Genomic DNA, 25,099 nt, shown 5'->3' with positions numbered 1-25,099 from the left:
CATTGGACTGGCATTTCAATTTTTAGCTAACTAGCCATAAAAACAAGCAATCAAACTATGTAACAAATTGTCTTTCTCTTGCCCAAGATTTCCAAGGAGAAACAGCACAGCATGCACAACATTTGACTGACTTGGAACTTGAATTCTTCAAAAAATTCTAATGATCCTTTACAACTGTGTATGTAATGATCCACAGCATCCATACTTCTGCCCACGCTATGGTTTCAGTGTGCTTAAAATGCCATTTCATTTTCTATCTAAAACAAAATATTAATGTCTTGGATTTACAGTAATTTACTGATTCAGTCTTTGACATCTGATGGCCCTACCAAAAATGAGGAATGGCTTTGCACTCTGATAGCTTATCTCAGAATCCTTGAATCTTATCTGTCCAAGAGGTTATTGAATGTTGATTGTAAAATGTTGAATGCTATCCCCTATTTCTGTGGTAATATTATCTGTGAGAGGAGTCAGTTACTCAGATTTTGAAACACCCTGTATATGAACAGCAGGTCATTTTTATTGAGCTGCTCCCTACACAGCTCCCTAATGATTCCTTGGTCAGGGCTCTGATTGCAAATACCAGTAGCTAACAAAGGGATAAAATTGCTCTGGTACAATCCTACTGTGCGTTTTTAATATAATGTGCTAATACATTGTCCGGTGTTCCCACAGAATTGCACCACTTCACCGAGTAGGCCTGGCCAATATCTGATTGATTCTGGTCTGTGGGGATCGGCCCAGTTCAGTATAATTTCCTGTCTTGCTGCTTTCTTGTCTGTTACAGAGGGTTTGGGTCTGTGAAAATCAATAGCCTTGCACATGCAAAATGTGAGGTTATTCCCTAGCAAGTTTCATTCGCATCCTTGATTTATGGAAAACGTTGTTTTCTCCTCTGCACTTTTTTTTTTTTTAAACTCTACTTAAACAAATACCTGTTTAAACATACCCCCCCGAAGTATTTGTACAGGAGAAAATGTAAATTACTGTGAGGATGCTGGAGAAGTTTAACATGTGCATAGCCGGGATCTGCTACTTATGACATTAATAGCACTTAACTGTTACGTAAATGGAGTCCTATTTGTCTCAGCAGAATCATTAAAGTTCTGATTTATCCTAAAATGGACTCTAATGTTCTATTTAATCATAACAGATATTTAAGTGTCTAAGAGTCTGCTTCCTTTCACCCTGAGAACTTTGGAAAGATGGTAATTAATGGTGTACAATAGGATAACTTTATTTTTATAAGAAATATGTTTCTAATATTTCCCTCACTTATTACAGAAATTGAAGCAAACTGAAGAAACAAAAGAAGATTCCCAGAACAGAGTATCTAAAATGTCCCTGGAGTCTCTCAATAAATTTAACAGCAATAACGTGCTTTTATTAGAAAAAGAGAAGAACTGTCTGAACAAGGTTGAAGGACAAAGGGAAGAAAATGGGAAGAAAGAAGAAGCTTCCTTAAATAGCTCGGGTCAGCACGAAGTGGACAATTTGGAATCCTTGAGTGATTCCCTGTATGATAGCTTCTCCTCTTGCGCCAGCCAAGGCTCCAACGACGTGTAGAGACACTTCCCAGTGGGCTGTGACAGCAGCACACAACGGACCTGAAGGCGAGCAAGGAGTGAGGGGGGAAAAAGAGACGGTTGCTGAAAATTCCCCCTCTGGATCGTGGCACTCATGGCAGGGTGTTCTGATTTCCCACCACACAGCAATAAGGCAGGGAGGCAGCGTGGTGGCACGTAGGACTCAACGCTGAACACAGCGAGCGCTTACACAGAATAAAGTCTTAATTTTGCACTTTTGTGAATATTTGTACAGTTGTAAATACCTTGGGAAAATATATTTGTAGGGATACACGACAGCAATAAATATTACATTGGTGCTATGCTCCTGTAATGGCATATTACTAACTTAAAGAAATTGGTGTTAATATTAACAAGAAAAATTAGTAGATTTTTTAAAAAAGATTTATAATTGTTCTAGTCTTAAGACTGTATGTAGAAACACTGCGCTACCATAAACCTGAGCCTGCCAGACTGTCTGCAATAAACTTTCATGGACTCTGTTTTACAAAATGTTTTATTTTTTACTTTTAGTGCAATTCCATTCAGGTGATCTAGGGAGGCATGCATTTCAGTTCACAACAGGTGTCTTATTTCAAAAGGGTTTTGACTTTTGACATGGCAAGAAAATGAATAGATTAAAAGTCTTGATACTGCTGGCATTGGCTTCATCAATCATGCACATAACTGTTTGAGAGATCAGGGTCAAAGCAATTCACTGCTGACACAAACGGGAGTCTTGTAGGAATGAGAACTACATAAACCGCCCTGTGCTTCTGACTGCAACATAGTTTTTCAAGTTCCACCTCCTCTGTACTCATTTGCCATCAAATTATGAATGTACCATACCGTGTTATCTTTTGTAGTCTCTGTTTGGTCTTAATTAAATTCTAAATACTGAAACTATTTTTTAAAAACCGAAACAACTCCTGCTTGTGACACACTACAATAATATGTTGGTGCTAACCAGTACTAGTTCAAACATATCTAGGAGCAGGGCCTGTTTTGGGTGTTTTTGTTTTTTCTACAGAGGTTGTTTATATGTAAGGGAAAGTCTATTTCAAAGGTTCTGTGTATTTTTTCTAGCCGTGAAGTATTTATAACTGCTTTTTGTACAGCAATTGTAAACTAGATATATTTGGGGTATTTCTAGACTCTATAGTTTCTTTAGCACATGCCTGTTAATCTTTGAAATATTATATGATCAGTGTTAATATTTTGTGCAATTTGTTATATTTTAAGTCATTTCCACCGTAAAATTGCATCGTCTTTTTCGACTTCTAAGAAATTTTCATTGAAACATCTTTTGTAAATAAAACTTTTCTTGTGTACCTGTGCCTGCAGAGGCGTTTTGGGAGGGGGACGGTATGACACCCTGAACGTGAGGGTGGGCTCAGGGTGGGAATCAGCGTAGCCAGCCCAGGGGGGTACAGGGGGTACCCGCCGAGCCGCTCCCGCTCCGGGGTAGGCGGGGTTCGGGCGTTTAGGGGAATTCGTGACACGGGGATTTTAAACAGCGATTTAAGCTTAATTCAGACTCGTCATCTCAGTAAGGCTGTGAAACGATCACGGAGAAATTACGTGGTTATCCGGGGAGGAGACGAACCACCCCCTCGGGCTGGGTCGCAATAAGGCGGAAAAGACCGTCCCAGCATCGACGACCGCAGCATCCTGAGCTGCTCTTGCCGCTTCCGTCGCCCTTCCCTCCGCCGGGGCGGGCTCTGCCCGGCACTCCGACGGCTCCTCGCCGTTCCCGCCGCCTCAGCCCACCCCATCCCGCCCCGCCACGGCTCCCATTGCCCCATCTCGACCCGTCAGTGGATCCCACCACTTCAGACTACCCCATCCCAACCCACCATCAGCTCCCACGGCCTCAGCCCACTTCCCCCCGCCTCCGGACCCTCCGAGCCCCCATCCCGCCGCGCGTCCGCGGAGGAGGTGGGGGACTGCCCGCCGCACCGGCACGTACGCGGCTACCGCGCCCCTCTCCCCCATTTTGTCGTGCTTGAATTCCCTTCCAGGGGGCCGGGGGGAGGGAGCGGTGCAGACGCGCGGCCCCTCCCGGGGACGCGGGTTCTGCGAGGCGTTTGCGGGAGACGAGCGACGCCTCGCAGCGGGGCCCGGCCCATCAGTGCTCCGGCTGCCACCTGTGGGCTTCGGGCAGGCGGGGACACGGAGAGGACCGGGGCGAGCGGAGCCACCGCGCGGGGTCTGTGCCCCGCTCCCGGAGGGGAGGGATGGGCGGGGGATGCGAACGAGCCGCCCCGGCGGGCGGAGGATCGCGGGGTCCCCTCGCAGCGCCGTGCGAGCCGCACGCCGAGCTGGCAATGCGGGGGCAGAAGCGAGGGAGGTCTCCTCCCTCGCTGAACTCTTCCCGTCCCCAGAGTGCGCCCAGCGAAGTGCGGGGCGGCTGGTGGGGATCCCCGCCCCGCTCCGCCGGCATCACATGGTGCTGGGGGCGGGAGGGGGGGGGAGCCGCCCCCCAGCTCTCGCTTTCTCCTACAGTTTCTTCCAGTCTCAGCGCTCAACTCCGGCGAGGCTGGAGCGCGGCGCGGGGCTGGGCAGGGCGGGAGCCGGGCGGGCTCCGCCGCCTGCTCCCGGGGCGCCGCTCCCGCAGCGGAGGCGGCGGGGAAGCGGCACAAGTGCGAGGCGTCTCCGCTTCTTCCCTGCTTCTGATGCCCCTTCGCGACTGCACGCCAGCCCGGCGGCCGCGGCTCCGGGAGGATGCGGCTTTTCCTCCTCGCTGCAACTTTCTGGGGATTGTGCCTGGCTCCAGGTAAGGAGCTCCGCGCCACTCCCCCGGCGGCGCGGGCTAACAGCCCGAGCTGTCCGTCGCTGCCCGCAGCGTCCGCGGGGAGGTTTTGTCCCCTCGCAACCCCTCGACGGAGCTGGGTCTGTCCTGCCCGCGGAGAGCCCCTGGCCGCCCGCCCGGTGTCCCCAGCGCTGGGGGCCCGCGGGGCGAGGCGATGCTCCGCAGGCAGCTCCCGGTGCGGGACTCCGAGGATGCCGCTTGCTGACCGCGGGCGCCGCGCACGCCTCTCTGGGCGGGGGGGTCGGCGGCCAGCGGGCTCAGTCCCGCCGCCGGAGGGCACCCACGGGGTTCTGCGGGTCCCCGCTGCGGGGCGAGGGGTGCGGGAACCGCTGGCGGAACGCCGAGAGAGGCGGCTGTTTGGCGAGCCGCACGGAGCGTCTCGTTTTGCATGATAAAGGAGGGGAGGTGAAGGATGCTCCACCGCTGTAATTGTGCGCGGCAAAATAGTAATTAAATCATTTGTAATTGATTAGTAGCTAAGTAAACCCGTCGGCATAGATAAGAGCCGAAGCGTATCTATTAGCCGGGTTGCTCTCTCCGGGGCGCGGGTAGTTTTCAGCCCGTTGTGCTGAGGGGCAGCCCCGAGGCGAGCTGGTGGTCGATGGGCAGCGGCTGCGGGCCGGTGTCGGTACCGGTGTCCGTGTCTGCGTCCGTACCCGTCGCCTCCTGGCGGCAGCGTCCCCAGCGCCGGAGCGGCCGCCCCGCGGAACGGAGGAGCATCATCACACCAGGTGCTGAGCCCGTAGCGCTTGGTGCTCAGCTGAGCGGACGGCACGCTTGTTTGGCTTTATTTTTGTCAAAGGGATACTTTCGCTGAGCTGTGGAGTAGTTAGGAACAGCGAAATGCGAAGAGGGAAAGATAAGGAAGATTCCTGGCACGTGTTGTTATTTGGTTTGGTTTTGTGGTTGGTTCTTTTTTTTTTATTGTTATTTTAATATTATTACTACTACTCATGCTGGGTTGGATGGGGCTTTAAGCATCGTGTGGCAGGGGGTTGGAAAGACATGATCTACAAGGTCTCTTCCTGCCCAAAGCATTGTATGATTTTGAACAAAACGTTATCTGTTCCAGGTTTGGCCTTGCAAATACAGTGTTACCAGTGTGAGGAGTTCCAGCTAAATAATGACTGCTCTTCTCCAGAGTTCATCGTGAATTGTACAGTGAATGTTCAAGATATGTGTCAGAAAGAAGTAATGGAAAAAAGTTTTGGTAAGAATTTAATAATTATTATTCTGTTTATTTGCTTTGGATAGCATTCGTTGCTTTTGGTTCCACCCATTCACAGTCTTCAGTTATGGATGAATCTTGTGTTCCCACCTAAAGGGACCAGATTCAATTTCTAATACTTCTGAGTGACTTTGTAGCTCAAGAAGTTAATAATTTTCCTTCAAACTGCTGTAAAAACTGAAGGATGCAAGCCAAATGTTGATAAAGCTGGTTAATACACAGTCTTATGGGTCTCAGATTTAGTTTTCAGCACTGGAAAATTAATAACAACAAGTTAGTTTAATCTCATTACAGTTAATTACATGGGCTTTTTCCCCAAGAGATGGAAAAGCATTAAATTACTAATTCCCTCCTTTCTTTTATTTACTCAAGCAATTTATATACTCTGAAGGTTCATCTTAAGGGAAGGAAAGTATAGTCATCTTTTCTTTCATCCATTAAAGAAACCATCAAACAAAAGGGAAAGAGGGATTTAAAAAATACCGAGTAACTTGGGGAAGTTTATGGAGGGAAGAGGAGGGGGTCAGAGGAAGGGCTCAAATGGATTTCTTTGCTATACCAATTTTCTAAGTTGTTTGTTTTTTTTTCTCTTACTGTAATTAATATTAAGTTCTCATATTTGGAGATAAATGTGTTCAGGAGGAAACTAGCCATGATTGTGCATCTTGCCTCTCTTGTCTTTTGAGCTGTGGTACAAGTGACTGGGTTTTATTCAGTATCATGGAAGGCATTTGAGATTTAGAGGGAACTGTCAGTGTTGCTCTAGCTTTCTACATGAGTAGAAGGCAAGAACTTTATTAGGGAACGGCAAGGAAGTGTGTTTGTGGGAGTTGGAGCTCATGCAGCCCTCCTACTCCGACTGCAGGCAGCCGTCAGGACACTGGGCATTAGAATGGGCATCCAGCAGTAATTCACTGGGGAGTCTCAGCCTGGACGTGGCCTCTGCACCAAGCAGTAGTTAGGGAGCAGGTTGGGACTTCAGAATCTTGATTTAAGGGGAAGCTGCTCTCTGGGATTGCACATCTTGCAGCTGAGGGCAGTGCTTCAGAGCGTGGAGTTCTCTGATGTAAAGAACTCCTATGCTGTTAATGTAGATCAAGCTATAGCCTGTCCTTTCTCAGCAAGTCCTTCAGGAACAGCAGGATGCCTCTCTACCTACAAATGTGTGCAGCCATCCATCTTGAACAGTAACAATGGTTCTTGGCATCAGCAAACTACTCAGCAGTATCTTCCAAGTGCTTATCAGTCAGCTAGTTCCATTTGCGCTGGCCATTTCAGATCAGCATGTAATGAATCCTAGATAAATAATAACAATTGTTGCTACCCATCAAAAATAGCTGACAGCGTTTCATCCTGCATAACACCATCTACAGTGACTATTGCTGTGAAATACTTAGAACCTCTCCAGCATAGAGAAAAAGCTGTATGTTTAAAGAAAGATTAGTCTCTTTCAAGCTGTATTTTTCTGGGGTATTATATTTCAAGTTTACTTGGAAAGGATAGTGAGGATATGAGATAGTTACGGCTTGCAAGGTCCTTTTAAAGTCTGAGTATCTCTAAATGATTGTTTGAAGGCTTTGCTATCTCCACCCTACAGCTTCTGTAGTACTTCAGTAGGTTGGAATGGATGTTGTGGTGATTTGGAGGGCTGTAGACATAGACAAAAAAGTCAGTCCTCATTTAATTCTTAACAGGTGTTTGGTGTTTGCTGTTTGGAGTTTTTTAATACCTTGCCTGATTCCTTCATGTTTTTATTTCAATACAACCTCAGCCTGTATCAGCTTCCAGAAACATATCTGTAATCTTCCCTTCAGGTGAGTGTTAGAAAGGTGTTTTCAGCTGAGTAAACCCCTTGCAGATCGAAGTGCAAGTCTTCTGGATAAGTCAGCTTGCACATGTGCACTCACAGCCACTTGTGTGCTGCATGAGGAGGGTGGGATAGGTGGTCGTGCATCTCTCAGCTTGGCAGGCAAGGCTGCAGTCTGGCCAGCGTGACTGTGGTACACTGAAATTACAAACTGGAACAGTTTTAATACATTTTAGACACACATTGATGCATAATTTGCCATTACTTCTATGAAGAAATGGTTTGCAATATAGGAATATGGAGTTCTTAAAACAAACTTCTTGGTGGTTGTTTTTTTCTGTTTCTACAATTCTGTGTTTTCTCTGAGCAGATCCTTGGATTTTTCCTTTAGGAGGTAACTAGCATGCTGTGCATAGCAGGTGCCACTGTTCTATTTCATTTACTTCTATAAATGCAGTTCTTATTAATTTTAAGCTTAGAGATTGTAAATTTCAGCTAGTTAATGAATTGAAATTTTTAACCTATTTCAAACAGTGAAATTTACATTTCAAGCTTAGTTTCTCTGTTATCCTCAGTCAGTTTTAGAGAGGATTGGTTGTAAAACAGATATGACTTAGTTCATCATCCTTTATTGGTTTTTTTCCTAATTGATATTTAAATGTGTGCAATATAAATGCCTTACTTTCACAAGTTTTATTTAATAATTCATTCTACTCCTAACAGTACATTTCATAACTTGATTCTTTTGGTTGTTGCCTATTACTAGAAACTGAAATGTTTCAAATATTGATTTTAATTTAGAATAGACTCGAGTTTGAGTTTTTAACCCAGAATATGAAAGAAGTGAGTTTGCATTTATTTGACAGCACAATCTCATAATTAGAGTTTTTCCTCTTGACTAGATACAGTCAAAGCAGTGTAATGTTTGTATTTTAACCCATTTTTGTCCTTAATAAAATATAATTGTGTCAGTGAGCGAAGTGTTATAAGTTCTCTCAAACCTTATTTAAAAGTTAAATGCAGTATTTTGAGATGAAGTTCATAGTGTGAGTTCACGTAGCCACCCTTCCTGTGCAGTATGCATTAATCTGTGTGTGTGTTTTGCTATCAAGGGGGTTGCTGGCTTACATTCTGTGGTGTGTCATACAGTCCCCAGTGTGTGGCCAGTGACTCTTTTCCTATGTATTTGTTAGTGTTCATGGAGTTCTGCCATGGCAGCTCTGTGATTCAGCTTCGTTTCTGTGTTAAACTCCCCATAGTAAAAGCAACATGGTGGTGAACTACAACTCTGTGCAGCTTTTCCCATTTATGTTGCAAAAAGTTTCTTAAGCCTGATCATAGTTAAACCATTCCCCTTCAGTTGCTCTAAAATTACGGTTAGTGCTTTAGATGTCACTGTGTTCTCTCAGAACACTATCTCAATTTCTGGAGAACCAGCTTCAGGTGAGAAATAGCAACATAGGCATGTTCCTAACCCAGAGCTTAAAAAGTGGCTGTTACTGTGGCAGCCTCTGATGTGAGCAGCTAAGAATGCAGGTGTTAGTAACTCATATTTTGGATTAGATCATCAGGCATGTTATCTCAGCTGTTTGTAGTATCTGGTAGGAATTTGCTTCATTGCTTAGCTTAAAGTGAATTGAGAATTGAGTGATACACAAGCATGTATCAGATTAAGTGATTATGTGGAATAGTATAATTCTGCCTCCCCTGTAGACGTGCACTTTGCTGTGGCAGTTTGTGTTTCACTTTGGGGATCTGTCAGTGCACAGAACAGGAGACTTCGTCAAGTAAATGATAAAATTTTCTCACTTTAAGCTGAGTTGTATTTAAAAATTTTGCTAGAAGAAGTTTTATGTTTATGTCAACATACCGTTCCAGTGGGAGATACAGGACAAGACAGTATTTTGCCTGTGATACAGAATCTTACAAACTAATATTTTAATTAAATCTTAAAAAAAATCTTTCCTTCAGGGGGAGGAATGATCAGAATGGAAAGTGGCACTCAAGATGATACCATGTAGTTTTCTCATGTCTCAGAAATTAATTGTAAAGGATAAATTTCTAGCGCATTCTTCAAGTGAATAAGCGGATGTTTGAAAACTGTGTAGCTTAAATGTTTGACAAAGGATCAAAGTTCTTACAATAATTCCATTTGCAGATACTTTGTGGAAATACCCATGGCAGATTTCCTGCTCCCACTTGCCTCTCTCCTTCCTATGGATTTTTAACTTAGAAGTGTCAGTGTTCCTTCGCTTTTAGAATATATGTAGGAACAAATAAATCCCGCAGTATATTGGGATCAGAGAAACATCTTGGTGATGTGTAGATGAGGATATAACGTGTATATGCTTTTATACATATATCATAGAAAACACACTGATAATGGTAATTATCGTTACCATTTGCCTTTTACTGAGGGCAAGAGCTATCAGAGTTTAAAGGCTGATCTAAAACCTACTTAAGGCAAAATGCAACTTGCAATGTGAATACATCAGAGAGAAATAAAGCAGGAAGGATGAGACAATCAGCCCAGAGAGGTAGCCAGTCTAAATTTCTTGGAATTCTCTGTAAGTAAACCTGCCCATGTGCATGTTTGGAACAATTGTGTTCCAGTGTTTTGGAACCTTGTGTTCTAATGTAGTTATGAATGTACTTTTACTAACTTTTGCTTTTGTAAGATTAAAAAAAAAAATGAACTATGGTAGCAAGACTGATACTTTAAAATGTCAGGAATTTTTCTTTGCAAGCAAATTTGGAAACAACTTGTTATTTCTATTAATCTACAACAAGAAACTTTTCTTATTTGTTTAGTGTACAACGGTCCTTTTAATATATTTACATAGGATGTAATCCTGCAGTGTAATTAAAGCAACTGCTGTAATTGTGTGCTTAAAAGTACTGCATGGGAACAGCATGAGCAAGATCATGATCTCAGGATTGAATTATAATTTTATTTTATCTATTTCTTTGAATTCATTTTCAGTATTTGCTTTCCAGTTGTTTATTTTATCAGTGTCTACGTTGAGTGATGAGTTGACCTATGGTAATTTCCCTACCTGTGATTTAATACTCAGTTTTGTTGCACTGTGTTGATGCCATGATTGAGTTGCTTTGTGTGTGGCTGTTAAGGATTACATAAGCACTTCCTTTTTTCTGTGTAGCACATACTTTTTTCTGTTCATGTATAGCATCCATTAGTACCAGTACTAATTGCATACTGGTATCAAGGGGAAATTGTGCTCTGGTGTACTTTCATTGACAAAATGATTAAAACAGCGAACAAAGTTTAATGTCTTCAGAATCTCTTCAGGCATTAAAGTTTTATAGGTAGTAGCTCAATCCCCTGTATCCATTTAGAAACAGTAAGAAACATCCACTGAGCTGCTGCTGGATTTTTTTGTTTTGTTTTCTTCTACGCTCTCTGTTGTTCAAAGTGTATCAACATAAAAGAACTTCTGAATTATTTTTATTCAAAGTAAAGCATAATATAATAAATCTTTGCTGACAATGTAAAAAAAAAATAAATAAAAATGTTGCATGGGACAATTGGTATACCTATAACATCATGTCTTGTGCTACCAGATGCCCAGTGAAATGAAGACATAGTAACCAATGTTGGAAACAAGCAGTTCACTTTTGATACTGAATTTTAAAAGACTTACTACGTATGTGGGTAATTTGCATTGTATGCTGAAAACTTGGAGCTGTGGGTCTCTCACCATCCAGAGAGACTTTTTTTCAGATGCCAAAACCATTTGCTTATTGCAAATTTCTTCAGATCTTTGGGTTGCTCAGAAAACTTGCAGCCACTTATGCAACGAGCTGACCTAAGTGTGTCAGCTAAGGAGGAATTATGAACAGTAGGTAGTAGGTTGCTGTTCTGGCTTCCTTTCAGTACAGAAAAGCTACAGTGGAGTTAAGTTCAAGCAGTTTATGACTTTCAAGTCATGACAAAAATCCAAGTGCAGAAGTGATGAAGTCTGTATTATTTTAAGGAAGATGTGGTATCTGGTCCAGTGAATTTCATTTTTCACAGGACATGGACAATAGCTTTTTATGTTATTTTTTTCTTCAGGCTTGTATAAAAGGTATACAAATTAATTTTGTGATGATACAGTGCCCACAGCTGGGTGTCTCTTAAACCCCTTTGAGATTTCCTATCGTATTTTACATGCAGTCTGTTTTTCCAAACCTTCTTGTGGCCTGACCCTATCACTTGTCTTAGCTCCCAGTGACCTTATCAAAACATTGACAAATGAGTTCTAATTAACCCCAAATGGTTTTATTTCTGTTTTTCCATCATAGTCTGGATATTTTTTTGAACACTTGATGAAACCGGTTTTGCCAAATTACCAATAAGTCTTTGAAAGTGGAAAAAGTTACATAAAACCCAGGCAAATCCTACTCTTAAACTGAACAGGCTGTAAAACTGTAAGCATGAAAATAGCTAAATATATAAAGGGGTAATGAATTGCCAAAGTTCTGGCATGCAAGTGTCAACATATGAGGCATTCCATTGAAATTGGTAAGGACACTAATTAAGGATGCAGCAAGACTATTCATGTGTAAAATTATTTATGGGACTTATTGCAAGGGTATAGCATTTTAACATTTGTAAGGACATAAGGGCTATTGCTTCATTTCAGCAAACAAGGATTGCCAAGGAAAATGGTTATATGGGATTCTGAAAATTGAGTCTAAGTTTACCTCTCTCTCTCTCGAAGATCAAGTATATTTGGATCTTGATACCCAAGGACATTTAGATCTCGATACCTTTGTATCAGGAAAGAGGAGATGATGGAAGGCTGTGAGCCTCTTTTGTTGGGAAGATTGTACGTTTTAGTGCTTGACTGTAAGACCACATTAGTGAGCAGAGAAATTAATAAGGGCAGTAGGAAACAAAGGAATTTGATATGCAGGTGAAATTTGAGCTCTGACCTCTCATTTGTAGCCTCCCATGGCTTTAAAAAATATTTGACAGTACCACCATTAGCTGCTGTACTTAACTTTCTCAGCCTATGCATTTTTAAGCATTTTAATGCTTTGCTTCAGCTTTGTGATGCTGCAAGCAGTGACAAAGACTACTTTGTGCTGTTTTCTGTTATTAACCACACTGGTTTGTGTCATATTTCCAGTACCAGAATTAGAAGGCATGACTTACAAAGAGATATCATGGTAATCTAAACCCTTGTCCTCTGTCAGTCAACAATTGTCCAACTTTCTTCTAGCTGATTTCATTTCTGCAAAGTGTCGTGTCAGTGAGGGTCAGAAGGAGAGTTAAAAGGCCAACCTTTAATTGTCAAAAGCTTCCTGTTAGTTCCTGAAAAAGAAGTGCAGCTTTTAAAAATTGCCAAATGTGTGGAGGATTTGTGACGATATTAAGTTTTCATAGAAAATTGTGATGAGAATATGCTAATTCAACCAGGTAGAGTCTGGTGGGATGTGGGTTCCTTCTGTTTTGTTTTATTTTTCTTTTACAGAATTGTATACTCTGCAAGAGCCTAATGACGTGAATATGCTTTTATCTTGTCTACTGAATGCATCAAAGGAGGATCAGGATGAAATAGCTGCAGTCCTAAGACACAAGATTAAAAATCAGGAAGCGCTTGACGTAGCTTTGCAATAGATTTCAAGTCACATAATTTCAGTGCCTTTTTTTTTTTTCATCTGGAAAAGACTGACTGTGGTAGCTTACAGTATTTAATTAGCTGGTATTAGCTGTTTATAAGGCAATTAGTAAATTTCATGATAAAATTTCTGGCAAGGTGCAAATTATTTAAACCCCTTCTCTCCTCAACTTTCTCTCTGGAGTTCACAAGGATAGGAAGAGTTACTGTAAAATGAAACACAGAGGACATAGTTGGATATGGTTATACTTTACACTCAAACTGTTTTGGGGTTTTTTTAACAATGCATTTACAGTCATAGATGAAAGGCTATGTGTTGAGGAATCTTAATTTATCTTATACCAATAAAAACATCGTCTGACTAAAATGGCAGTTGTTTGGGGAAGCGCAATGTCAAAAAAATGATTGCTTTTCAACATTCAGTCACCTTTTAAGATATTTAGGACTTTATTAGATAAAATATTTATAAGCACTTTCTCTAGAAAACTGCAAATCACGATAGGAACTTTGGAGTCTGTCTCTGTATGATAGGCATAAAACCTAATATGGAAACTAAAAAATATAATTTACAAACCTATTTGTCTGAACCTAATTTTGAGCATTACTTATACAGTAAAATCCAGAAATAGTCAGATTTATATTATGTTCCCTAGAAAGGGATGTTTACATGTTGTTCTTGCACTAGTATAAATTCTCATTTTAGTTTTTGGCAGATGTCACAAAAGAGCTTTTGTAACTCCTACTGGGTGATGCATTTCACTCGAGTGCAGGGTAAAAAAGTGACAATTTAGGGCAAAAAAATAAAGGATGAGACATATTATTAAATCACAAAGCAAACATGGATAGGCAAAGCAGACATTGTCTATGCATAATAAGAAGGAAAACTTGCAGATTCACAAAATCAGAAAATTGAATGTTTCAGTGATGTAAGGTGGTTGGAACCACTCAGGATATTAAAATAAAGGGAATATTGGTTCATAAACACAGTCTTTGACTTGTCTTTATGAGAAACAACATTAAGAGAACACCCAAAACAGGTGGTCACACACAAGTCATGAAAATATGCTAATGTGAGAGAGAGGACAAATTTTGGGCACTTCTCATGGATTGTGTGTGCTACAATATGAATTGTCCACTATTGGCCAGTTTTCCGCTGCTTGCTTGGAAAAGATGGGCAAGGTTTTAAATACCAAATTTAAAGTTGAGTGGAAATTCTGCCAAAGTTCTAAAGGCACACCTCAAACTTGTCTTATCTGCCTTGTTAGCTTTCTCAGTAACTTATCTTAAGATACAGAACTTTTCTACATGCCTGAAGTTACAGCTCTGTGTTTACCTCCAGCACACGGTCCAGTCTTGAAAAGATGGTTTGTGACTGTTCAATGAGGCCTCATTGCTGGGCCCTAGTTGGTCACAGACTACTTATTATGCTCCAAAATATTTGATGTTGCAGATCTACTCAGAGTATGTGGAGGAGATTTGCTAAAGCAGTGTTTGTGGAATGAGTTGCAGACTTACTTTATGTGTGCCTTTGAAGCTGGATATGTACATAATGGTGTAGAAAAAGCTTTCTTTAAAAATGAGGAGTGTCAGTCATAGCCCATAAGGTAGAGAGCATTTGGTGTGGAGTGGGTTGTCACACTTGGAAAAGTTTGTGTTGGGCAAAGGACATTGTCTACTTGACTGAGTCAAGCTTAGAGAGAAGAGGTTTAGTGGCCATGAGGCCATAGACTGATCTGGGGTGAAGCAGAGGGCTGCAATTTCCTGCTGAGCTGTGCCATTGCAGAAAGCAGCTTCAGAGTAGTGGGGTCATGGGAATGGGAAGGTGACTGTTTTGTTAGAAATTAGGTCACTGGTCTCGGAGGTGATATCCTAGTTGCCTATTTTGGCTTCAGAGACCCTCTGCATATTTTGCTGAAGGACGGTCTTGGGAGTACAGGTGCAAACTGAACTTGCATACTGCTTGGGGTATGGTTGACTCTTAAAAGTTGGAGAGTCATGCTTACACTGCCTCTTTTTTGTCTGTACCTGCTAGAACAGAAGAATTAGAGGTGCCTTATAAGATCCTTTTCAATCAGTAAGAGAAAAAACTTGGATCTTCTGGTGCCTTCTGCATACACATAGTGTAAGAAGTAGGTGTGATGTCACCTTTTTTGGTTGTCCTAGTAACAAGTTAAGCTGTTATTCAAGAGAAATGTACTGGGCTCTGCAGACAGGGTAGATGGAAGAACACTCACTTTTGGATTTGAATAAATTGTAGCTTGAATTGTTTGTTGCTATCAAGACAGAATGCATTTGAAAATTGCCAAAATAGTGCCAAGGTGCAGACACACAGGACTAGACTGGATGTAGGTGAGAAAATCAATATTGCACGCAGAAACTATAGAAAAGCCTTAAGATTTACATCCATCACTTTACTGGAATAAGGCAGAAATAGTAGTTTGGGCCTTGACACTGTCTAAATATATGATCACTTGTGGGGCAGAGAGAGATGTAACAATAGGCAAGTTGCTTAGTCTAGGAATAAATTCTCAATGTCAAATTTAAGCCCAAAGCTGCTTTAAAAAAAGCCTTGAAAACAAATGTAGTTGTAGTAGGTACTTGGTGACAGGAGAGGGTGTAGAATATTAGCGTGTTATCACACAGCTATTCTAGTTCTGTGTACTTCCCTCTCTTCTTAAAACTACTTGTACTTGAACTACATCCTTGGCCACCCCCACAAACCTTGAAGTGAAAATGAAGGAAAATCAATTTGTCAGTAGTGGGTACTTCACAGTAAAATATCATTATAGTGCCTACATATATGCATAACCATAATGCTGTTGGGGGGCTGCTGAATCCATGAAAAGGGAAAAATTACTCAGGGCTAATCCATCAAGAGATTGGAGAGTAAATATACTAAATGAGTAGTAAATATAAATTGTGTACTAGTTGTTGAAGGTAGATAGCTGGGAATGACCCCATCCTGGCAAAAGCAGAGTGTAAAATGTAGTCTCCTCACCTAGCCAGCTACTCAGAACAATCTGAGATAGAAGAAAAGCTTCCAGAAAGATTTGCAATTATTTTTCTGGGTGATATGTTAATGAATGTATCAAGCTGATTGTTCAAGCAGGAATACCTGGTAATTAGCAGTTATGTCTGTGGTATGAGTCTTACGAGGCAGATAACCACTTTGAAGAACTGTCTGCAGTTCAACCTGCTGGTGGCAAATGATTCAGGAAGATCTTGGGAATCATTTTGGAATGGTTCAGCAGTACAATAAGCCACTGCAAAGGAGAAGTTTGAGGAGACATCTCTAGATATAATCCAGAAAGGATGCTGCTGTCCCATCTGAACTTGGGGTGAACTGCAGTTACTGGGGTCCATTAACCTGTTTGCTGGAGTAAGGAGATTGTGTCTCTGCCATCAAACCACAGAAGTCAGTTATACTAATTTATATCCTACCACAATTAACCTGGAATCACTATATGATAGGAACAAGGTTTAAGAATAAGTGAAGTTCACAGCTCAATTGTTTTAAAAATGTCACTCCTGTAGTGCTAACATTATCTCTTTTTTCCATCAACCTCTGTCTGTTTGCATTTGTAACTTGCTGTAAGGATACTGCAGAACAAGAGAAACAGCAGAGCCTTTCTATGCTGATGAAGTTTGTTTCATACATGATGCTTCTTAAAAAAGCACTTAGTGTGATAGCAGCTGATTTGTAAGATCAAAAGAATCTATTAATACTTAAAGACAAAATTTTGGATGGAAGGGTATGTCATTAGCCAAGGAGCTATTGAAAAGCTGATAGAAATGCTAACTTTTTTATTTATGTAAAAAATCATGTTACGATTCAGATTAGAGCTGGGAATGGGGATAAGCAGTCATTTGGGACTGGAATTTCCTCTTGTAAGACATTTGCAGAAAAGCCACAGGAGAAGCATTACAATTTTTTTGTTATTAGTTAGATTATTCTCTCTGTTTGGATGTGAACATGGTTCATCTGTTCATGAAACTTTGAGAAGTAAAATTTCAGCCTGTACAGGAATACTGTGTTTTGACTTCAAAAGATGCTCAGGATTGTTCTGTGGAATTGATCCTGGAGAACAGAGCTGTTTTAAACACATGGAGTTAAGCTGCAGGACTTTGATTTTTTTTTTTTTGGAGTAGAGGTTTCCTGAAGTTGCCTGGTGAAAACCATGCCTCAGAGGGCATCGTCTAATTGTTCACAGCTCTGAACAATTCTAATCTCCTAATCTATGGAAGAAGCGCAAAGTGTGATATTTCAGGGACCCAAACTAATAAATCACTTATTGGTTCAAATTGTGAACAGGACTTTGCAGGAAACCTGTGAAAAGGAAATGGCAGGAAGAGAGTGATCTACAAAATGACAGGAATAGGAAATATGCCAGTGTCAAAAGCTTTTTGAAGGCTTGGTCTTTGAGGGGAAAGTCAAATTCACTGTTGTTGATATGGAAGACTGAGGAATGATAGGTGGCTGTAGTTACAGAGAAATAATATGTGATGGGGAGATGTGGGACTAGGGAACAGAGGACAGTCACTGCCTAGTTTCACTGAATACAGGATTCCTTTCTCAAGAGGAAGGGGAAAGGAAAAAAGTTAATTGTAGACATGGGAAGGGTCATATATGCCTTGGCTCTGGGAATACTGCAGGAGGAACGTGGAAAAGTACCAGGTCCTTGTGGGGAACATAAGCTGAGATTTCAGTATTATAAAGCCAACCAGTGGCAGCACTGTTGAGGCTTCTTGACAACAGTGGTTTGTCAACAGAGACAGAGCTCCCTTCTTTTTGCAAACTGTAGTAATAAAGATTACTGCAGTGCTGCTTGATCTGTGTGCCTTTGCTGTTACAGCGAGAACAGCCTGTAGCTCCTCTTCCTTCTTGAGAAAAGGTTCTACCTGCTGTGTTGATTGATTGAAGCTCACTGGAGACAGAGGAAGATTTAACACTCACTTGAGGGCTTCTCTTCATAAGTTTAACAAGATAGATAGCCTCAAAACATGCTTCAGGGTTGAGATTTGCAGAGGGAGAACACAAAATAAGGAAACTCCTGCATTGTTGGGATGGCAGCAGTGTTGTGACAGTATAAAAGAATTGCTTTAATTAAAAGTTTCTGAAGACAGGAAATCCTTCTTTCTGAGCACAACCCAAACAAACAGTGTTCTACCCGCAGCCTTCAGTAGTGCAGTGCCCATTGCCACTGCAGAGGTATCTACTGGATCATGAAGGTGCTGTAGTGTTTGTTTCCAAAGTCCCTGGGGACTGAGCAGGTACCTGCAGGTATGGCATGTTCGGTACCTATGGATCATATTCCTGCTTCACTCCCTTCAAAAAAATGTCTCCATCATTGTGGGTTTGAAAACATTCTGGGACTATGATACAGGATGGAGAAGCACCATTCTTCAAGAGAATCCTGTTCCCATGCTCTTCAGGAGGAAAAAAAAAACAAACAGCTTTTTGAGAATCCCATGTTCAAAAGGAACAGTGATTTTTATTCTTGGAAATATTTACCTCTCCGTGTAACTGCAAGGCAATATGAGAAAACCTCCATTATCTATTTCTGTTATGTGTCTGTTTTTCTAAGACACAATTTCTGCTGTATCAGTTGCAGGAGAATATTAGAGTAATGAGTGGTGGAACTGCCATAACCATTTTCCACTGCAGCTTGAGAAAACACAACTGTGTATTTTAAAGCCTTTAAAAACCATGTTAAAATAACAGCTGTGTACATTAGAATGTATTTTTTCAGTTAAAAACAATTTGAGAAATTATAAATTAGATTATTAATTAAAATTAATTTAAATTACCTTAAAAAAGGGAAGACTTTCAACTCAGACAAGACGTTCCTACAGAAATGGAAATTTTTGTTGTTGAGGTTATTAAACTTCAAAGACAAGCAAGAACTGAGATTACCTGGAAGAGTACTTATAGTTTTTCTTTAAAAAAAAAATTAAAAGAGGAAGGGGAGAGGATGAAAGTTTTGCTGATATTCATTCTCCTTTTACTCTTGGTTACTTGTCTGTGTGTGGTGAAGGAACAAGAAAAGGAAAAAAAAACACTCAAAAGACAAATTAACAGCATAGAAAGCTGTAATTACTTAGACACCTTAACTCAGACTTGTTCAGCAATAGAAACAAAACTAATTTTCTCAGTAATTGCATTTCAGTTATAGTTATTCAGACAGTTTATTCTGAAAGATGAAAAATTCCAGTTATAAAATGCATCATTTGATATACATTATGTAAATCAGGTCTGTAATATTTTTGGTTCCAACTAGAATCAAACAAGAGAAATCCAAAGCAAAGTGACTGTGCTGCTCCTGCAGCGCAGAGTTGTTGGTCGTGTCACCACTGAAATGTCTGCCTTAATCACCAGCACTGTTTTGGGAATGTAAACTGGTTTTGCAACAGTTTTCAAGCATGAACCCTGTTGTAAAGCAAAACCATGTTCACATCAAACTAAGTAACCTTTGTTCTGTGTCACAGGAATCATGTACCGCAAGTCCTGCGCGTCTTCAGCCGCATGTCTGATCGCCTCTGCTGGGTACCAGTCCTTCTGTTCTCCAGGGAAGGTGAACTCTGTTTGCATCAGCTGCTGCAACACTCCGCTCTGCAATGGACCCCGGCCGAAGAAGAGGGGGAATTCTGGTGTGGTGCCAAGGGCACAAGTGATAACCACTGTTCTGCTTCTTAAATTTACTCTGTTGTTTTTGTATTGCTAAACTTCAAGCAAGTTTGGTGGTTTGGTTTTTTGTTTTTTTTTTTTTTTTTTTGCCCCGACACAATTTGTTCTGTCTCCTCCTTTCTTCAAAGACACTGCAATTATTTTCTGTTTGTTTCCAAATCCCTGTCAACAGCGAGGGAAGTTCAGTGGTTGTGTGGAGAGAGGGGCTGATATTTTTGGCAGCTAATGAGTTCAGTTAGCAGATTGAATTTCTAGTTGTGTGCTTAAAAATCCCAGCAGGATACAGAACTCCTGCTCTTTTTGCATAACTGGAAACAAACCCATCTGTGTTATTCCTTTTGAGATGTAGTCACTTTCCTGGGTCATTTTAATTTCCGTGGTTTTTTAAATTCATTGCTAATCATTAACTTTGCCTTATGAAGTCATACTTGATGTTCACAAAGGCCGTTCTGTGCGTCTGGACCATGCTCTGAGCTAGTCTTGAGGGACACTGCTTCCAGGCTGGGCTCTGGTGATTCAGGACCTGGCTTCTGTGGACTGCAGTCAGGCGTGGGCTCCTTCTGGAAGGTGCTTAGGAAAACTTTGGTGTTGCCCTTGGTGGAAGAATTGCGCCTCGACGACATGAAGAGCAGCGGGCGTAGGGACCGGCTGCTCCGCGCTCTGGAGCTCTGGTTGGCTCTGAGGAACTTCTCCCTGTTGGCGTGTTGGATGGTCAGGCGGCAGCGCAGGATCTGCAGGAACACGCTGCGGAACTGCTGCGAGGAGATGTTGTACAGGAGGGGGTTCACCACCGAGCTGAGGTAGAAGAAGGTGTCGGCGATGGGAAGGAGGGTGATGTACGCTCTGAAGTAGAGGACAGTCCAGTCCTGCTTCGGTTTAGCAGCTGCCATGATCCTTCTCACCTGGTTTGGCATCCAGCATATCGCCAGAGTGGCGATGATCAGCCCTGCGAGCAGAAAGAGGAAGAAAGAGGTGTGCATACATGGGGGAAAACACATAAAATACTATCAGTTCTGCACTTACTTGTTAGGAAATAGTACCAATTTTTCAGTGTTTGCTTGACAGCTTTTTCTGCCAGTAGCACTTTTTTGTTTGTTATTTTTAATAACTGTTACAAGGTCATTGCAGCACATACTCTGACAAAAGGCCACATAGTGCTTGGATAGTGTTTCTTTGTACCTGTTGTCATTTTTTAGTTTTCAAAGTGTTCATTCTCTGATCATCTGTATCTTTGAAAAGAATGTATTTTATTTTGGTTTTTGGTCTTACATTTCTTATGTCTTTCCCTTTACTTTGAAAAACAAACAAAATAAATAGAACTTATAGCCATATTAGATCAGGCAATACCCAGAAGAGATCAGATTCTTGTTTGTACTTTACAAAAAAGAAAATGTATGCATAATAATATATTTCGTGTTATTTTTGGTAGATTTCCTCTTACAGAAGCTATTTTTAAGTAAAATGTGTATGGATCTTTTTATGGTAATTAAGATATGTTGGGCTTTCTTAAAAATCAAATTCCAGTGGAATTAAATGATGAATGTAAATGAGAAAAACCCAAACCTAGTCATGAAAGTGTAAGCAGTTTCAGATTATAAATTATGCTTAAAAATGTGATATTGGACCATTTTGTATTTATATGTAAATATAAATACATGTTGCTGCATCACTAATGGCATTAAAAAGAGGGTGACTGAAGTGCTGGGTGTCTAAAAGTTCTGCCTGTGTGGAGCGGTGTTCAGTAGGGTGCAGTGGTGGTGCCATCGTCAGAGCAGCAGCCCTGCAGAAACATATCAGTGACTTGAGGTGGCTCTTCCCAGGCAGGAGATGGAGCAGCGACAAGAAACCTGGATCCTCGATGGCATCCTCACTGCTGGTGTGTGTCAGTACTGGAAATCCTGACACCTTGCAGGAGATACCAGGTACACAAAGTAATTCCTCTCACTGCACCCCCGCTACTGGCACACAATGCAGCCACCTGTTTACTGTCCCCACTTTGTTTTTCTCTTTGCAGGAAACGTGCCTTACAGGAACACTTGGAGGGAGCAGAAGGTGCAGGCTGGCTTCTTCCCTGTTGCAGGCACACAGAACAGCGGGGAGTATCCTGATGGGATAGTTCTTACTTGCACAGACTTGTGTTACATTGCTAATCTCATCCGATGTCTGACCTCTGCTCTCAACAGCAGCACAGAAGCATTTTAATTCTTACTCGTCTAGACTGAGTCAGATTGCCCCCACTGAACAGGTCACTGTTGGAATGCCATTCTGAAATAGCACACACTGACTTTTGAAGCCAGGAAAATGATACTTCTCTAGTGGGAAGATATGAATGTAGCAGGGAAGGGAGATAGAAAAGAGAAGAAAGATTTTTCACAACTTTGAAACTGCCAGAGCCTCATCAGAGTATGTCCTAAGTTCTCTCCACCACCACTCCAAAGCAAAGAAAAGGTATGAAACGCCTTTAAAAAAAAATTTTGCTAATGAAAGCAATAATTACTTCAACAAATTCATTATCTCCCTGAATGAGCTACCCAATAAAAGTTTTCCTTTTGATCCCTTGCTTCTGTAATCACTTAATGGTACAATAACTTTGGTGGGACGGGGCAGGAGTGCATCTTAAACTACAACACTGGATTAAGAGCCCCAAAGGGCTGTTGTTGGCAGGCCAGTGGTAAATGTGTTACCTTTGCCATTTTCTATTCTTTGCCTATGAGAACTTCCCTCAGCCACTGTTTCTTTACTCTCATTTCTACACAACCCCCTCCCTGCCCCTTTGCTTACTCTTCCCCTGCTGCCTTGCCTCACACTTTTCAGTACTTATTGTGTCTCTGTCAAAGGTTGATCTGAATTTTGTATTAGTCCTGCAAATTTTGTAGCCTTCAGTGCTTTTTCCCTGCTGTCAGCATAATAAATATGGGGTAGCAGTCTTGGCACAGACAAACAGAAAATAATGCCCCCTGAGCAATGACTTGTGATGGGCCTTATAAAAAGGCAGCAAAAGGATTCTGCTGCTCCCATGGGGCTTTTTCTCTGGTGCAACTTAAATGCCAAATTCACAAACCCACATCTGCAGACTTCTTGTCAAATTTTACCAGATGATCTCTTTCAAGGGAAATGAAAATAAGCTGTATTGTGTCATTTTTTTTGTTGTTGTTGTTCTTGGTTAGAAACAGGATACTTCATCATGCTGATTAATAGTTTCCTAAATTATGAATGCTGCTGTGAAAAAACTGTGAGCAAACAATGAGTACATTCAGTTTTAAAGCTCAACCGCAGTCTCTGAGATGTCTGATTTTTTGCTTGTATCTGAATTCTTTGCCGTTGACCTTTCTTTTTAATTCAAACTGCCAAGTGCTTAAGATGCCATGTTGTATTCTTCAGACACTTTTGTTCTGAAAAACTGAATATTTGGTAGGGTTTACAGCAGGTGAAAAATTAGCTGCTTGTGCCCTTGCACAGTGTGGTGATGTCAGTCTTTTGGAGGATGGGAGGAGATGTCTGCAAAACAGTTGTTTTCCAGGGATGACTAATTGTCCATTTTTACACTTTGAAAACACGCTTGTTGATTCAAAGGAGGTGCACCATGGAAATAAACATGCTGAGTGACTCACAATATTTTCTCCACTGTTCACACCTGACATGGCAGTATGGAGTAAACTGAAGCACATCAGAAGCGCACCTCAGGAAGGCTCTATGTTCAGTGCTGCTGCCGCCATCAGTCCGAACTTGAACAGAGTCTCCGGGAGTTTGTGTTGTACTGTAATGTGCCAAAGGTGCTTAAACAGTCTTAATCAGCTTGAATGCAAACCAGACTGCATCTTACACCAGTACTGATGCATTCTCGCTTGAGCCTGCCACCTGCTAGGAATTATTCTTCACATTTCATTTCATATCCAACTTTGCTTTCCACTCTATATTAAAGGGAAAAAAATTGTAGCTCTGGGGCTTTTTTCCCCCCCATTTTCCTGACTACTGCACTGAAGTGCCACACTTGATGGAAGAAGAGATTATCTACCACGGAATAATGATGTTTATAAACAAAGTAACGCTGTGGTTCTGCAACCTCCATTACTGGTGCTTGAAATTTCCAACACACATTTGAATCATTCTGGTTTAATCATCAGAAGTGCATTAGACAATGCCAATAGAAGCCAGGAGCCCTTGTGTTGTCTATTGACTGTGAGTACATCTCACCCTTCAAGTAAGGGTGGGAGCTTACAATTCATTTAACATTGTTGTAGGTATTTCAAGGTAACAACCAAAAAAAACCAAGACATGAAAAGACCCTTGACTAAAACCAATTTAAAGAGCTAAACCATAAACCAGCCATAAAATAGTTTACTTAAAATAGGAGTGACCACATTCAAGTAAAAACCCACCCCAAACCTCTAAAAATAAAGCATGCAAATTTAACAATGCTTTAAATTTAGGAATCATTATTCTAACTTCCCAAAAGTCAATCTCAGAGTATTAATTCTTAATATGTGACAAAGGATCATTTATGTAGTAAAATAAACGTAGCGTTTAAGTGTCAATAATATAAATATGCATTGCTGGCAGAGAATAGGAGTTTGGCAGTCATCTGTCCCTTAGCAATACTTTTTTATTACTCAGAACATTCCTCTGGGCCATAGGGGACTGAATTAAATTCATTATTAACTTTATTGGGAAGGATTTTAAATACATGCTTATGTCTGGTAGAGTAGAGAGGGCTTCCTTCTCCACCCTTCCAGGTTTTCCTTGTTCTTCTATTGAATAGGTTTTTGTCTTTTTTTTTTTTTTTCTGCACCTGACCACTTAAATCTGACTTCTTTTATAATCCAGTGTTTTGTCTCTATCTTGGCTACTGCCAGCCATCCCACAAAACCTGAAATTGTCTACAACATTACAATTGTCACCAAACAACATCAAAACAGGTTTCTTTGGCTGCTACAGCCCATTAACGGAGGCAGTGGTTGCAGTGACCTCAGGTACATACTCCTTTGCCTGTGACACTTAACCCTGACTGCCCTGGTGCATCGAGGTCTGCCGGATTCTGCTGCTCTCGTAATTAGCCCAAAGCAGTGTTAGACCTCAAACTTTGCATCTCTGTGATTTAATTAATGACACAAAGCCTGGTTCTCAACATCTGCTTGTAAACTGACATTTAAATGGCAATTGTCAGTGGAATATAAGCATATGGTTACTGAGCTGTGAATCAAGTTCAGGCAGCGATGCAGTTGGTTCAGAGGGAGACATTTTTTTAGCACTCGCTTCTCATTTGCGTATTTGGCCCAACTACACACAAAGGCATAACGTGCTCTGTGCCTCCATCACAAAGTGTTCCAACAGTGCATCAGAGGCATGACTCCCAAAAGAGGAAAAGACTGAGACCA

General features: G+C 41.4%; 2 protein-coding genes across 3 annotated transcripts in view; both read left to right on the top strand.

The window, feature by feature from the left end:
- NCKAP5 (NCK associated protein 5) overlaps positions 1 to 2,896 on the top strand; it is a 325,062-nt gene extending 322,166 nt beyond the window's left edge. Inside the window, exon 16 of the mRNA XM_032694024.1 lies at positions 1,285 to 2,896. Coding sequence (XP_032549915.1) covers positions 1,285 to 1,566 — 282 coding nt within the window. The 3' untranslated portion in view covers positions 1,567 to 2,896. The remainder of the gene's footprint in view (positions 1 to 1,284) is intronic.
- A 1,036-nt stretch (positions 2,897 to 3,932) lies between these two features.
- Positions 3,933 to 22,991, top strand: LYPD1 (LY6/PLAUR domain containing 1). Of its 2 annotated transcripts, XR_004358066.1 has the most exons (4): positions 3,933 to 4,341; positions 5,450 to 5,587; positions 19,526 to 21,646; positions 21,739 to 22,991. XR_004358066.1 is itself a non-coding variant. In XM_032693426.1 (3 exons), exons 1-3 carry the CDS (start codon positions 4,290 to 4,292, stop codon positions 19,759 to 19,761), a joined length of 426 nt encoding a protein of 141 aa, XP_032549317.1. In that variant the 5' UTR covers positions 3,933 to 4,289; the 3' UTR covers positions 19,762 to 22,991. The 2 variants fall into 2 exon arrangements, 1 of the variants encoding a protein (XP_032549317.1); XM_032693426.1 differs by having other exon boundaries at positions 19,526 to 22,991.
- Positions 22,992 to 25,099: the final 2,108 nt, after the last annotated feature.

The sequence above is a fragment of the Chiroxiphia lanceolata genome, chromosome 7, assembly GCF_009829145.1.
Source record: "Chiroxiphia lanceolata isolate bChiLan1 chromosome 7, bChiLan1.pri, whole genome shotgun sequence".
Classification (NCBI taxonomy): domain Eukaryota; kingdom Metazoa; phylum Chordata; class Aves; order Passeriformes; family Pipridae; genus Chiroxiphia; species Chiroxiphia lanceolata.
The sequence above is the reverse complement of the archived record's forward strand: the minus strand, read 5'-3'. Positions and strand labels throughout refer to the sequence as shown.

Bases quoted from the DNA above. Each gene is read 5' to 3' on its own strand.
- LYPD1 (XM_032693426.1), top strand. From the start codon at position 4,290: ATGCGGCTTTTCCTCCTCGCTGCAACTTTCTGGGGATTGTGCCTGGCT. The intron at 4,342-5,449 runs GTAAGGAGCTCC...TATCTGTTCCAG, and splicing joins GGGATTGTGCCTGGCTCCAG to GTTTGGCCTTGCAAATACAG. The intron at 5,588-19,525 runs GTAAGAATTTAA...TCTGTGTCACAG, and splicing joins AGTAATGGAAAAAAGTTTTG to GAATCATGTACCGCAAGTCC.